The following is a 12,778-nucleotide window of genomic DNA, read 5'->3' on the forward strand; positions in this document are numbered from 1 at the left end:
TTTCACTCTCCGTCATGCTCCCAAGGCCAGGCAGAGTGAGCGGCCAGCGGCCATCCTTCCTGAGTGACAGTCACTGCTCACAGGTCAAGCTCCGCTGGCCTCCTCTTCAGTTGGTGGGCGTCTGGGCGGTTTGGCATCTTCTCGGCGGCCGTGAGCGGTGCTGCTGTGAACAGCAGCGCTGTGTGCCAGCTTCTGTGCGGACGTGTGTTCCTCTGTCTTGGACACACTTAGGAGTGGAGCTGGTGAGTCACGGCCGCACCATTTTACGTTCCCGCTGGAGGTGCGGGATTCTGGCCTTTGCACAGCCTCACCAGCACTTGTTACCTTCTCATAGTCGTCGTGTGGGTGTGAAGTCGGGTCTCCTGTGGCTTTGATTTGCATTTTCCTGATGACTGATGACATCAAACACCTTTTCCTGTGATTATTGGCTGTTTGTGTATCTTCTTTAGAGAAATGTCTGTTCAGATTTTTGCCCATGTAAAAATTTGATTTCTTGTCTTTTCTTATTGACTTGTAGAGATCTTTAAATATTCTTATTGGTTTGCATACATCTCCGTTGCAGGCCGTCTTTTCACACTGCAGCACAAAAGATTTGAATTTTGGTGACGTGTATCTTTTTTTTTTTTAAAGAAAATTGCTATGCTTTTGGTGTCACACCCAAGAAATCTTGTGACCCATGGTTACAAAGACCTACTCCTGTGTTCTGGGTAGGTTTTGAATTTTGGGAGAGCTTTGGATGGGCGGGAAGGAGGGGAGGTGTGGGCGCGGGCTCGGAGGTGGGAGTGAGGAGCGACAGGGACGCGTGTGGGCTCAGTGAGGCCGGTGCAGGGGTGAGGCTCCTGCTGTGTGGGCGCTTGCTGGGGAGAGGCATTCTGCATGGCTGGATGGGGCAAGGGTGAGGTGAGAAGTATTTTAGGAATAGTCGTCGGGCTGCTCGGTTTGGGAGGAAAAATGCTGGCCCCAAGAATGAAGTAACGGGAGCCTGGATTAAACTCATGGGGAGGATCAGGCACAGGACGCAGCAGCTGGAGTTGGGGCCAGGGTGAGGAGGAACCTAGAGAAAGGAATCAGCTCCCAGGCCACCCACCCTGCCCACCCCCAGCTGAAGAATGCAGCCTGGGGACAGTCCCCGCCTGCCCAGACCAGCTCCCACAGCTTCTCCGTGCCCTGAGCTGTCTGAACCCTGGGCTGGCAGCCCTCAGTCGAGGAGGGGTCTTCCTAGAGACCCCGCCATGTGCAGCAGGCATGCTCCAGCCTTGGTACACACGAGGACATCCCTGGCCTGCTGGATGGTGGTAGCTGGGCCTCAGGGCTCGCCCACCTGATAGCTGTTGAGGGTAACAGGTGACCTGATCCCGTGGGGGAGATGGGGTCTGGGCTTGTGCACATGCCCACAGGGTGCAGGGTCCAGGGTGACCAGGGGGTTTGGAACATGAGCTTGTGTGTCAAGAGTGTCCACACCTGGCACATGGGCTCCCGCGTCTCAGGGTGGCGCTTAGACTGGCAGGAACAGTTTGATTAAACATTTGCTCTGAGCCCTCAACACGTGGGGCTGGTCGTGGGGCCTCGGAAGGCTGTCGGATTCCTGCTTCTGGGGCGAGAGCCAACTGAGGGCCAAGGCCAGGAGAGGCATCTGGGCAGCTAAATATGTGTGTGTGTGTCAGGCAGAGCCCAGCTCTCGGCACTGACCGCACGTCTCCACTTGCTGGGATGAAGGTGCACCTGTGCCTTCAGGCCCAGAGGTACACCAGCTGAGACGGGCTCAGCTGTACCTTCTGCCACCGCTCTGCAGCTCTTCCTGCCCTGCGAGGCATTTGCGTGTGTCCTTGGGTGAGTCACCCAACCTCTCTGTGCCTCAGCATCTCCTCTCTAAAAGGGGCACTGCACAGGCCACCATGTGGTGTCTGTTTTTGGAGGGAGGGTCCCTGGGTCTCCTGTTACGTTCTGGTGTCTCTGGGGGAGACCGTGCCTTAGCTCTTAATTCCATAGAATGGAACTAGACTCATTTATGACATTAGTTCTCTTCCCATCTTCACAGCTGTTTGCAGAAATTGTGGTTGCTTGTCAGAGCTTTTCCTGGAAATGCTTGCTCTGTGGGGGTGGGTTTCCTTTGAAATGGAAGTGCTCTGAGCTGGAGAGCTGGGAGCAGCCTCATTGGCAGGCCGGCATCTCTGCAGCTCTGGTCTGCTGCGATGCCCACAGCCTCCTGGGGCCACCCGGCCACACCAGTGCCCAGTCCCCTGTACTTGATGCTCCCGCTGCGGCTGTGGACGTGGTCTCATCCCAGCGGTCACTCTGGTGCGTTCACCCACCACGTTGTATTCATCCCCCTACCTCTGCGCTCCCCCCAGGGTTCGATGTGTGCAGGTTGATCCCAGCCGCTGCCAGGCAGCCCCTGTGCCCCCACCTGCTGTTCCTTCCAAACACTGCTGTGGGTGGTCCCATCCACTCCGTGTCCATGATGTAGAGTCACCTGGCACACTACTACTTCACTCTCAAATTCTGAGTTGGTTCTCCAGAACAGGACAGAATTCAGATGGAGAGAGGGGCACAAGTTTGTGAGGGAAGATGCCACATAGAAGAGAGGACAGCAACAAGATACCCTCCCTCCCGGTCCTCAGCCTCTGGCCAGGGCCCAGTAGGTCTCATCCACAGGGACCAGTCAGCAGAGGCCAGTACACTCAGGATGGATGCTCCCCAGACTACCAGTCTCAGGTCTTTTCATGCCGGGCCCATGTCTGCCTTGGGTGTACCTACAGACAGGACTGGATGGATGGAGCAGCCCTGGGCACAGGAGCGGGTGGACTGTGGGAGGACATATTGCATGGACGACAGGACGCGTCTTGTTTCCCCACATCTGTCATTCTGGACTCCTGTGCAGCCCCAAGCCCAGAAAGGTGCACAGGGCAGAAAGCTTTCTGTCTAGGGCGTGGAAAGGGGTTCCCCCGGGACCTTTGGGACAGACCGCCACCCAAGTCCCATCCTGGCCACTGACTGCTGGCCATGCTGTGCAGATCTGAGTGGTTTTGAAAACTGAACTGAGTTCAGCCATAGTCCCCAAATACCAGCCACAACTTGCAGCTTGAACTTAACCATGTCAGTTTCCTGCTGGAACAAAAAAAAAACAAAAACATTCTCCACAGGATTGCAGCAAGACAGAATCTCCTTACGTAGTGTTAAAAATCTCCAGGACGTAAACCAAAATTACTCACCATGAAGACTAGGAAAATCTCAACAACTCTCAAAAGAAAAGACAACAGACAACAAAGGATCGACACAGAGACTGGAATTACCAGATTTTAAAGGCACTGGTGTAACTATTCTCTAAGGAACAATAGCAGATACTCCTGAAAGCAATGCAAAGATAGACCATCACAGGGGAGAAATAAAAGCTATGAGAGAAACAACTAGAAATTTTTAAATTGAAAAATATAGTAGCTGAACAGAAAACATACTTCATTAGTTCATTAGTAGAATGGAGATGACAGAGGACAAATCAATGAACTTGAAGATTGATACAAATCATCCATTTTGAACAGGAAAAAAAAAAATGGGGGGGAAAAAAAGAACAGACTCAGGGACAGCAGCAAATGTCTAATGTTTGTGTCACCTGAGACCCAGGAGAGGCGAGAGTGGTGCAGAAGAATTAAAGAAACGATGTCTGAAAACTTCCCAAATTTGGTGCAAGATCCATGTACAGACTCTAAGATACTCAGCAAGTCCCAAATGTGCATTCTGTCACAGACTGTGAAACCAAAGTCAAATGGCGAAAGCAGCCAGAGAAAAAGGACTGATGATGTATAGTGATCCTGCTGTTTGAATGCAGAGTTATATCAGCTAACTAAGAACCAAAGTCTTTAAACTCTGTGCGAGCCCAAACGATAAGCCAGCAAGAGTCGCAGGGCTGTTTGGACGCAGACGCCGGGCCGCAGGGTGGATGGGGGCCGGGCTAGGAGCCTGAACCATTCTCCTGAGTAAGGGTCCTGGAAGCTCCAGCTTTCGAGAGTGCAGGTCGCAGGTCGGGGGAACTGTCCACTTCCTGCCCTGCTTCTGTGTGGTCCGTCTGATGCTCCAGTGGACAGAGCTGGGGATGTGGGGATCACTGCCCTGGACATGGGTCACGGCCCCTTGCCTGGCTTTACTGGTGAGAACTGGCCTGGGGTCAGAGGCCTCCCAGCCCCAGGTGGATGGGGCCACCTCAGGAGCACGGAGTGCCTGCCCCGCCCTCGGCACAGACGGCTCAGACTTTCATGCTGTCCCTGGGGTCCTCCCAGCCGACAGGCAGCTGCCCCCACAAACTGTGGCCTGGCTTAATCAGCCACATAAGGTTCACCTGCTGTGGAAATGGGTCTGATTTAAACATTTTATGCAGGAAAACAATGTGCTGGTGCGTGTTACCTGGCCAGCCAGGCGTTAGACGTGGAGAGGTGTGTGCAGACGTGAGCGGTCTGTGACGCGGGACCCCTCTCTGCTCCGAGGACTGGTCTGAGACTCTGGGCATGACATCGATGACTGGAAGGGCTGTCTTTAGAGCGAGCCTGGCTGAGCCTGGAGTTCCCAAGAGAGGCCCCTGGTTTCCTGCTCAGTGCCCTGGGTGCAGATGTGGGGGGCAGAGGGCTGCTGCCCAGGCCAGTTCTTGTGCTGCGAGCTTGACTTGTGGGGCACGGTGTGATGGGCCTCTCCTGCCTGAGGCCATAGCATGTCACCTGAGGGCCACACACCTGCTGTGCCTGCAGCCAGGACGGGACATTTGTGAGCCCACGTGGGCTTGGCCCTGCGGCGCCCTTCTCTGCCCCACAGACCTGAGGCTTAGGGCCCAAGGGCCCTAAGGGCCTTCCTATCCCTGCGGCCATGCATGTGGTGGCTTCACAGCCAGGACAGGAGGGTGGGCCGGAGTCTGGCATGTCCGCTGACTGACCCCTGGGTTAAATCCCCTGACCCTGATCTGTGATCCCTGACCCCGGTCTGTGACCCCTGACTGCTTCTATGTCTCTGCAGCATCAAGATGGTCCTCATGTGGACGAGTGGCGACACCTTCAAGACGGCCTACTTCCTGCTGAACGGGGCGCCCCTGCAGTTCTCGGTGTGCGGGCTGCTGCAGGTGCTGGTGGACTTGGCCATCCTGGGGCAGGCCTACGTGTTCACCCACTACCCTCTGAAGCCAGCCCCCCACACAGCCCACCCTGACAGCGCCAAGGCCCTCTGAGGCGGCCAGAGGATGAGGACACGGGACCAGGGCTTCCGGCCTGGCCACCTGTGCCCCACGGGGGCAGTGGGCACCACAGCCCCAAGACGGACCTGGCAATGGGGGACTCGCCCAGCCTCTGGCTCTTGGGCATGGTGGGGCCCAGGGGCCAACGCTGTGCTCTGCTGCCCAGGACTCCCGTGAGCAAGTCTCCCCAGGCGGGGCTGCCGCACTCTCAAGCTGACGGAAAGCAGGCCTGTCTTCCACTTCAGCTCAGGATACCACTGGGGAACCTGGGGCAAGCTCACAGCCCCAGGGTGCAGTCCTGCGCCCTGCGGGACCCGGGACCTCCAGGAACCTCCATGTCTCGGGCTCCAGGGCCCTGATGTGGTGGGTGGGGGGGCCTGCAGCCAGGCCAGTGGGTCTCAGGATGGGTGAGACGGGGCAGGAGTGAGAAACAGCACCAGGGAGCCTGGGTCCCTGCCCGAGGGGCCGGCGGTCTCAGGCCGGCCAGGGTGACGCACCGCAGGGTCAGGCTGGGCCACGTGGGACACAGGGCTCCGGCTTCCTCACTCTGGGTTGGCACCCTGGTGGCCTCAGCGCTCCACCAGGCCCTCCTGGTGAGGCTGCTGTGGACTCAATCGCGTCCGGCCAGGCTGTGGTGACGGGGTGTGGCCGGGATGTTGGGAGGGGGCCTGGGTGCTGGTGCGCCCAGGGGGCACCCGGGACGGGTGGGGGCCCGGGTCTGGGGCTGGGTTGCCCCAGGCATCCCTTCCCTCTGGGAATTGTGCCCTTGCAGACACAGCCCGAGGCATCCGTCTTCCAGGCCTGGAGGCACCTGCGGGTCAGGGCAGGGGGCGGCGGGGCAGGCTTCCCAACGCTGTGCAGAGGCCCCGCTGCTGCCCACCTTCTGCGCGGCCCTCCGCGTCCGCTGTGTCTGACGTTGGCCCTCTTCAGTCTACACGGGCATCTCAGCCTCTGAGGAGAGTGTTCTAGACGCTTCTGCAGGCTTCCCGCAGGCACTTCCCCTCCTGCTGGGTGGAGGGCCTGTGGCGTCCACGTTCCCCAGGCCGCTGCCAGAGTACTCGCGTTCGTGTGGTCAGTGGAAGGCGTGCGAAGCCGTCTCCTCCTCCTGACTTTTCCTCAAAAGCTCCTGAATGTTTGAGGATCCCGTGCAGCTCTCTGGCCTGCTCTGAAAATGTTTATTTTTTAAAATGAAGGGAGATGTTTGTCGCTGGGTGCAGCAGTGCCCTGCGTGCCCCTTGTGGGAGCCCCGCGGTCCTGTCAGGGTGACTTTAACTCAATAAACTGCTGCGGATCCAGTGTGGCCTCGTGAGTGGAGTCGGAGCACGGCCCAGGGCAAATTCAAGGGCCCGTCTGTCCTTCACCTCAGGGGATCCCAGGGAAGTGCTGGGCCAGCGCCCCGCCCTGGGGGACAGCGCTGGCCTGACACCGGGGTTGCCCCTTGGGTCCCTGGGGGACAGCGCTGGCCTGACACTGGGGTTGCCCCTTGGGTCCCTGGGGGACAGCGCTGTCTGTGACACCGGGGTCGCCCCTCAGGTCCCTGGGGAGAGCGCTGGCCTGTGACACCAGGGTTGCCCCTCAGGTCCCTCGGACAGTGACCGCCCTGTGCCAGCGGGACCAGGCTGAAGGAGGCACCCCCCTGGTCTCCACCAGTTCACACAGTTCCCTTGAGAACAGAATGTCTCAAGAGGTTGGGGAGTGTCTCCTATAAAGGCCAGAAGAGGTATTTCAAGGAAAACGCACAGTTCTGTATAGAAAGTCAAGTTTGAAGCTGTTTCTACTAAGCAGCTTGTTTTAGAGCATTTACAATGGGGGCAAGGCCAAAAAAATCCACCAAGTCAAGATACATGAAAGGGAATTAAGTTTTTTCGATGGTCACTCCAGCCCTGGAGGGTGAGGTCGGCCACTGGAGCTGACCCGAGCTGGTGACAGTCGACACGGCCACCCCGGGCAGCACAGGGCCTCAGTGTGGACCCCGGATTCCCCGTACTGAGTGGTGCAGGGCAGGGGTGCTGCTCTGGCATGGATGTTTATTTTCCATCTGATAATGTGTTAATTCAGAATAACTATTTTATTTAAAATTATTCAGTAAAAGTTTAAATACTTAAAAAAAAGGCAAAAAAGAAAACATATGGGGTGCCTTTTTGGGAAACCCATCTTTGTTCCTGAGAACTTACCTGTAGCCTCCTCTGTGATTTGACTGATGAGCAGAGAACCAGCTTGGAAGCAGCTCCCGTGTTCCTCTGAGGAGCTGTCCTTCCGAAACTGAGCAGAGTAGGCGGCTTCCCAGGCCTGGTGCCACACTGGCCAAGAGGGCTCTGTGTCCGGGCCCTGGACAAGCCGTCCACTAGGGCAAGGCAGGTATTTTTAATAGTAACTCCACTTGGGGCTCCCAGTGAGAAAAATATATGAGGGTCACTTTCATAGCCCTTCTTCTCAACAAGGGGGACACTTTGGAAATGGGAACAGGACCGTGCTGCTGCCCAGGCTCCTGGGTGAGTGGCCACGTCCACTCAGAGTGAGAGCAGGCGAACAGCTCAGAGAGCTGCCCGCCCGCCCACAGCCCGCGCGCTGCTCACTGCCCGTCCTGGATTCTAGCTGGCTGGGAGGAAACGGGGGGGGGCGGGAGGGGGGCAGTGGGCATTTTCCTCTGAAATAAGAGGCACCAGAGTTGGGCCTATTTTGGCAGCAGATATGGGGGTTTCAGACCCGCATCACTGACGGTGGAGCACGTTCAGCCCTGGAGTGACCCTGTGGATCTGAGTGGATCCCCAAGCCCCCAGGGGTCAGCTGGGGCGGTGGGGGGCCAGTCGGGGCCCAGGGAGGTTACAGCATGTGCAGGAGCAGCCTGAGGGTAGGGGGCTGGAACGTCACCGACACAGACCACTCCCTTTAAACGTGTACAGATGCGTTCGGATGAACCAGAGAGCTCTGGCAGGAAGCAGCCGTGGTGCACTGTGTCTTGCAGGACTCACGGAGACTGTCCCAAGGAGCGTCTCGGTGTGGGCTTCCTGGGTGGGTGTGGGGCCACAGGCTGGCAGGGACCCGACCCGTTCCTGTCCCCAGCCTAGGTGGGCAACGGAGGCCACGGCCAGCATAGGCCCACCGGCCCCCAGCCCGAGGGGCCGTGTGGGAGGGTCGCGGCGGGGATGCGGGGAGGAGCAGGAAAGCCAGGGCGGGCGGCTCGCCCGGGTGCAGGGGAACAGCGTGCCCCTGTCCCCACACGGTTCTCCGCAGGGCGGCCCACAGCACCCATCCTGTGACCCACGGTGGCTTCGGTTCTGCAGGGCTCCTGGGGACCCTCAGAGCCACCGCAGCGAAGAGGGGGTGTCCCACAACTGACCGAACCCTTGGAGGGATGGTCGGTGAGCCCCCGTGCCCAGGAGGAAGTCGTTTCCTCCAGAGGAGCAGGTGTGTGACCAAAGAGCTGCATCAGCACAGACCCTCCCCTCCCCAGAGCAGCAGCAGCTCGGTCATGACCAACTTCCAGCAGCTGCACGCCCGGGGAGGGGGCCAGGCGCCCCGGGAGGCCGTGGGGCCCCCGGCTGACATGCAGGCCTGCAGCGTTGCTGGGCATTCCGAGGGGAGAGCAGGTGAGGGCTAGGGAAGGGAGGTCAGAGGTTAGGGCTGGCACACGCCCCCCCCAAAAGAACTGGGGCTGTAAGCGCCACCGTCACTTGGTGGGGATGTGGTCTCTACAGAGGCGATGGGAATGCCCCCCTCTGAGCGGGCATGGCCGCCAGGGGACATGACGGCAGGAGCAGGCAGGCACTGCCCTTTCCCCACAGCTCCCCAAGGCTGCCCCCAACCCCGCTGAGCCCCACAGTGACCAGCGGAGCAAGGTCAGGGTGAGGCTGAAGGACAAGTGCAGCCTTGTGGCATTTGCTACAGGCTTGGAACTTTTGGGACTGTGGAATTTATTTTTAGTTGGCCATGGAGTCAAAACTCTGGAGACAAGAAAGGAAAGCGCAGAACAGGCTGGTGGTGCTCCTAGGGTGAAACTCTTTACTCCAAGCACAGGATGGCTTTGACCCCCGAGTCAGGCCGGGTCAGGCCCGGGCCAGGCTCCGGTGTGTGCGGGTCGAGCAACATGCAGGCTGACGACAGGAGCCGGGGCCCAAAGCCGTCCCGCCCCTCCGAGCGGAGCGGGGCGAGGACGCAGTGCCGCCCCCAGGCCCCCGACTGCCCCCGCAGGTCAGGTCGGCCCCGCCGGTGCCCACGGCCCCTCCGCTGAGGCCCCGGCCGAGCCGGCGCCGTCGGGGCTCTGCGAGCAGTAGTCCTCCGTGGCGGAGGCGGAGGCGGAGGCGGAGGCGGAGGCGGAGCGCGTGCTGTCCTCGCGCAGGGCGGGCTCGGGGCTGGCGGCGCGCTGCTGCTGCTCCTTGAGCTCCGAGTAGGAGCGCGAGAAGGTGTGGAAGATGGAGGTGACCGGGAAGGCCATGAGCAGGATGCCGCTGAGGATGCTGCTCAGGGCCACCACCTGCCCGGGCAGGCTGCGCGGCACCATGTCGCCGTAGCCCACGGTGGTCATGGAGATGACGGCCCACCAGTAGCTGGCCGGCACGCTGGAGAAGTCGCGGCGCGCGCCCAGCTCGCGCTCGGCCAGGTGCACGAGCGGCGCAAAGAGGGCCATGGCCACGCAGAGGAAGAGCAGCAGCAGCCCGAACTCGCGCGCGCAGCGGCGCACGGTCAGGCCGAGCGAGCGCAGCCCCAGCGAGTGGCGCGCCAGGCGCATCACGTAGAGCACGCGCAGCGCCCGCAGGAGCCGAAGCACCAGCCCCGCGCGCTCCAGCAGCTTGTTGCCTCCCACGCCGGGCCGGGCCGCGAGGCCCACGAGCAGAGACACGTAGAAGGGCAGGATGGCCAGGATGTCGATGATGTTGAGCGGGGTCCGCAGGAAGGCGCACTTGCTCTCGGCCTGCAGCGAGCGCAGCAGGAACTCGAAGGAGAACCAGGCCACGCACACTGTCTCCAGCACGAACAGGTTGCGACACTTAGGGGAGCACTCGCCCTGCAGGGAGAGGGGGACTCCTGTTGAGGGCACGGAGGCCTATCCCTCCTGGGCTGCCCTTCCTCCAGATGACTGCACTGCAGGGCAAGGGTTGTGGACAAAAAAACAATTACTGTTTTGTTTTTTTTTAAAAAGAAGTACTAGGAGGTGGGCTTCCTGCGAGAGAGTGAGCAGAGCTCAGGTGACCAGCTCCCCAGCAAAGTAGGGGAATTTATTTACAGAAAAAAAAAAAAACAAAAAACACTTAAAGCTCTGGAAGCCATTCCAAGGACAACAGCAAATGAAACATTTATTCAAGAAAATCTATGGAAATTCATTTTAAAAAGAGAGTCTTTAGTATTTGAATCAAGACCCGCCCCCCCCACCCCCAAAAAAAAGTCCCAGATCATGGAGGAGGCTGCTCAGGGAGATACCAAAAAGAAAATAAAATAGACTTCACTAAAATAATCCAACCAATCATTAAACACACAGCAGAGAACAATAACATGAAGTGGGGAGGGCAATATCCAGTGTTCCTGGATATTTTATCACCTAAAATGCCCAGTTTTCAATAAAAAATCATAGGGCAGGCAAAGAAACAGTCAAGTATGACCCATACATCAGAAAAAAGAAAAAAAATCAGGCAACAGAAACTGCCTATGAGAATGACCAAATGTCAGATTAACAAAAAGCTTCAAAACTGCCATTATAAATATGGTCACAAAACTAAAGAAAATTTGATTGCTGGTTCATAGCATCAAATGGAGAATATCAATAAAGAAAAATGTTTAAAGAGTCAAATGGAAAATTTGAAGTTGAAGCATACAATAACAGAAAATTCACTACAGGAGCTCAGCAGTGGATGTAAACTGTCAGAAGAAAGGGTTAGAGAACTAGGAGACTGCCAGTGGCGATTACGCAGGCTGAGAACAGCGAGGACCCGGGACACATGGGTTGGGCCAGCACTGTGGCATCAGGTACCAACGGGAGGGGGAAGAGTGAGGAGGAGAGTGTTTGAGAAACAGTGGCTGCAAACCCCCCAGATCTGCTGAAAAGCAATGACCCACACACCCAGGAGGCTCACTGAGTTCTGCCAGGGAAGAGACATCACAGGAAAAATACTGAAGGCCACAGATAAGGAGAAAATCTTAGGAACAGCAGAGACAGCGACAGGTCACCTGAGCGGTCACTCAGGTGAGATTAACAACCTAACATCTCAGCAGGAAGCTGTGGATAACTGTGTTCACACCACTCAGAAAACACCTGCCTACCTGAGGCTCCTATATCCAGCAACACTGTCATCAAAGCATGAAGGTGAAATGAAGACTAGCCTAGAAGAACAGACACTGAGAACTGCCTTACAGAACTCTAAAGGAAGGTCTTCAGGCTGAAAACCAGTGGTCCCAGCCTCTTCTCAGATGTGATACCAAAATCAGGAGCAAACAAGATAAAACAGACAGATTAAACTTGCCAACCAAAGTCTGTCTAGTCAAAGCTATGGTTTTTCCAGTAGTCATGTACCTATGAGAGAGTTAGACCAAAAAGAAGGCTGAGCGCTGAAGAATTGATGCTTTCGAACTGTGATGCTGGAGAAGACTCTTGAGAACCCTTGGATAGCAAGGAGATCAAACCAGTCAAACCAGTCAATCCTAAAGGAAATCAACCCTGATTATTCATTGGAAGGACTGATGCTGAAGCTAAAGTGCCAATATTTTGGCCTGGTGTGCGGCAGTCCATGGAGTTGCAAAGAGTAAGACATGACTTAGCAATTGAACAACAAGGCTACAATGAGGTTGTGTGTGGGCCCTGGTCCAACAACAGGACTGGTATCCTTTTGAGAAGAGGAGGTGAGGAGACACACACACATGCAGAGGCAGGACCACGTGAGGATACAGGAGAAGACCATCGTCCACTTGCCAAGGGGAGAGGTCTCAGGAGAAAGCAACCTGTCAACACCAGGATCTCAGACTTCAGCCTCTGAGATTGTGAGAAAACAGGTTTCTGTTCAGTAACATGGTCAGTGATACTTAGTTACAGCAGCCCTAGAAGACTAGCGGCCAAGAGGAGCTACCCCATGTCCAAGGTAAGGAGCAGCAGCTGCACCTACAGCCATGAAGAGATACCCCACGTCCAAGGTAAGAGAAACCCAAGTGAGACGGTAGGCGCTGAGAAAGGGCATCAGAGGGCAGACAGACTGAAACCATAATCACAGACAACTAGCCAATCTGATCACACGGACCACAGCTTGTCTAACTCAATGAAACTAAGCCATGCAGTGTGAGGTCACCCAAGACAGACAGGTCATGGTGGAGAGGTCTGACAGAATGTGGTCCACTGGAGAAGGGAATGGCAAACCACTTCAGTATTCTTGCCTTGAGAACCCCATGAACAGTATGAAAAGGCAAAAAGATAGGACATTGAAAGAGGAACTCCCCAGGTCGGTAAGTGCACAATATGCTACTGGAGATCAGTGGAGAAATAACTCCAGAAAGAATGAAGGGATGGAGCCAAAGCGAAAACCACATCCAGTTGTGGATGGGACTGGTGATAGAAGCAAGGTCCAATGCTGTAAAGAGCAATAT

General features: G+C 56.8%; 2 protein-coding genes across 3 annotated transcripts in view; one reads left to right on the top strand and one right to left on the bottom strand.

The window, feature by feature from the left end:
* Positions 1 to 6,127, top strand: part of SLC66A2 (solute carrier family 66 member 2) — a 41,310-nt gene extending 35,183 nt beyond the window's left edge. For both annotated transcript variants that reach the window (XM_055559690.1, XM_055559691.1), the window contains one exon: positions 4,999 to 6,127. In XM_055559690.1, coding sequence (XP_055415665.1) covers positions 4,999 to 5,206 — 208 coding nt within the window. In that variant the 3' untranslated portion in view covers positions 5,207 to 6,127. The remainder of the gene's footprint in view (positions 1 to 4,998) is intronic.
* Positions 6,128 to 9,125: 2,998 nt separating this feature from the next.
* KCNG2 (potassium voltage-gated channel modifier subfamily G member 2) overlaps positions 9,126 to 12,778 on the bottom strand; it is a 52,338-nt gene continuing 48,685 nt past the window's right edge. Inside the window, exon 3 of the mRNA XM_055559361.1 lies at positions 9,126 to 10,217. Coding sequence (XP_055415336.1) covers positions 9,405 to 10,217 — 813 coding nt within the window. The 3' untranslated portion in view covers positions 9,126 to 9,404. The remainder of the gene's footprint in view (positions 10,218 to 12,778) is intronic.

This window comes from Bubalus kerabau, chromosome 21, assembly GCF_029407905.1.
Source record: "Bubalus kerabau isolate K-KA32 ecotype Philippines breed swamp buffalo chromosome 21, PCC_UOA_SB_1v2, whole genome shotgun sequence".
Taxonomy (NCBI): Eukaryota; Metazoa; Chordata; class Mammalia; order Artiodactyla; family Bovidae; genus Bubalus; species Bubalus kerabau.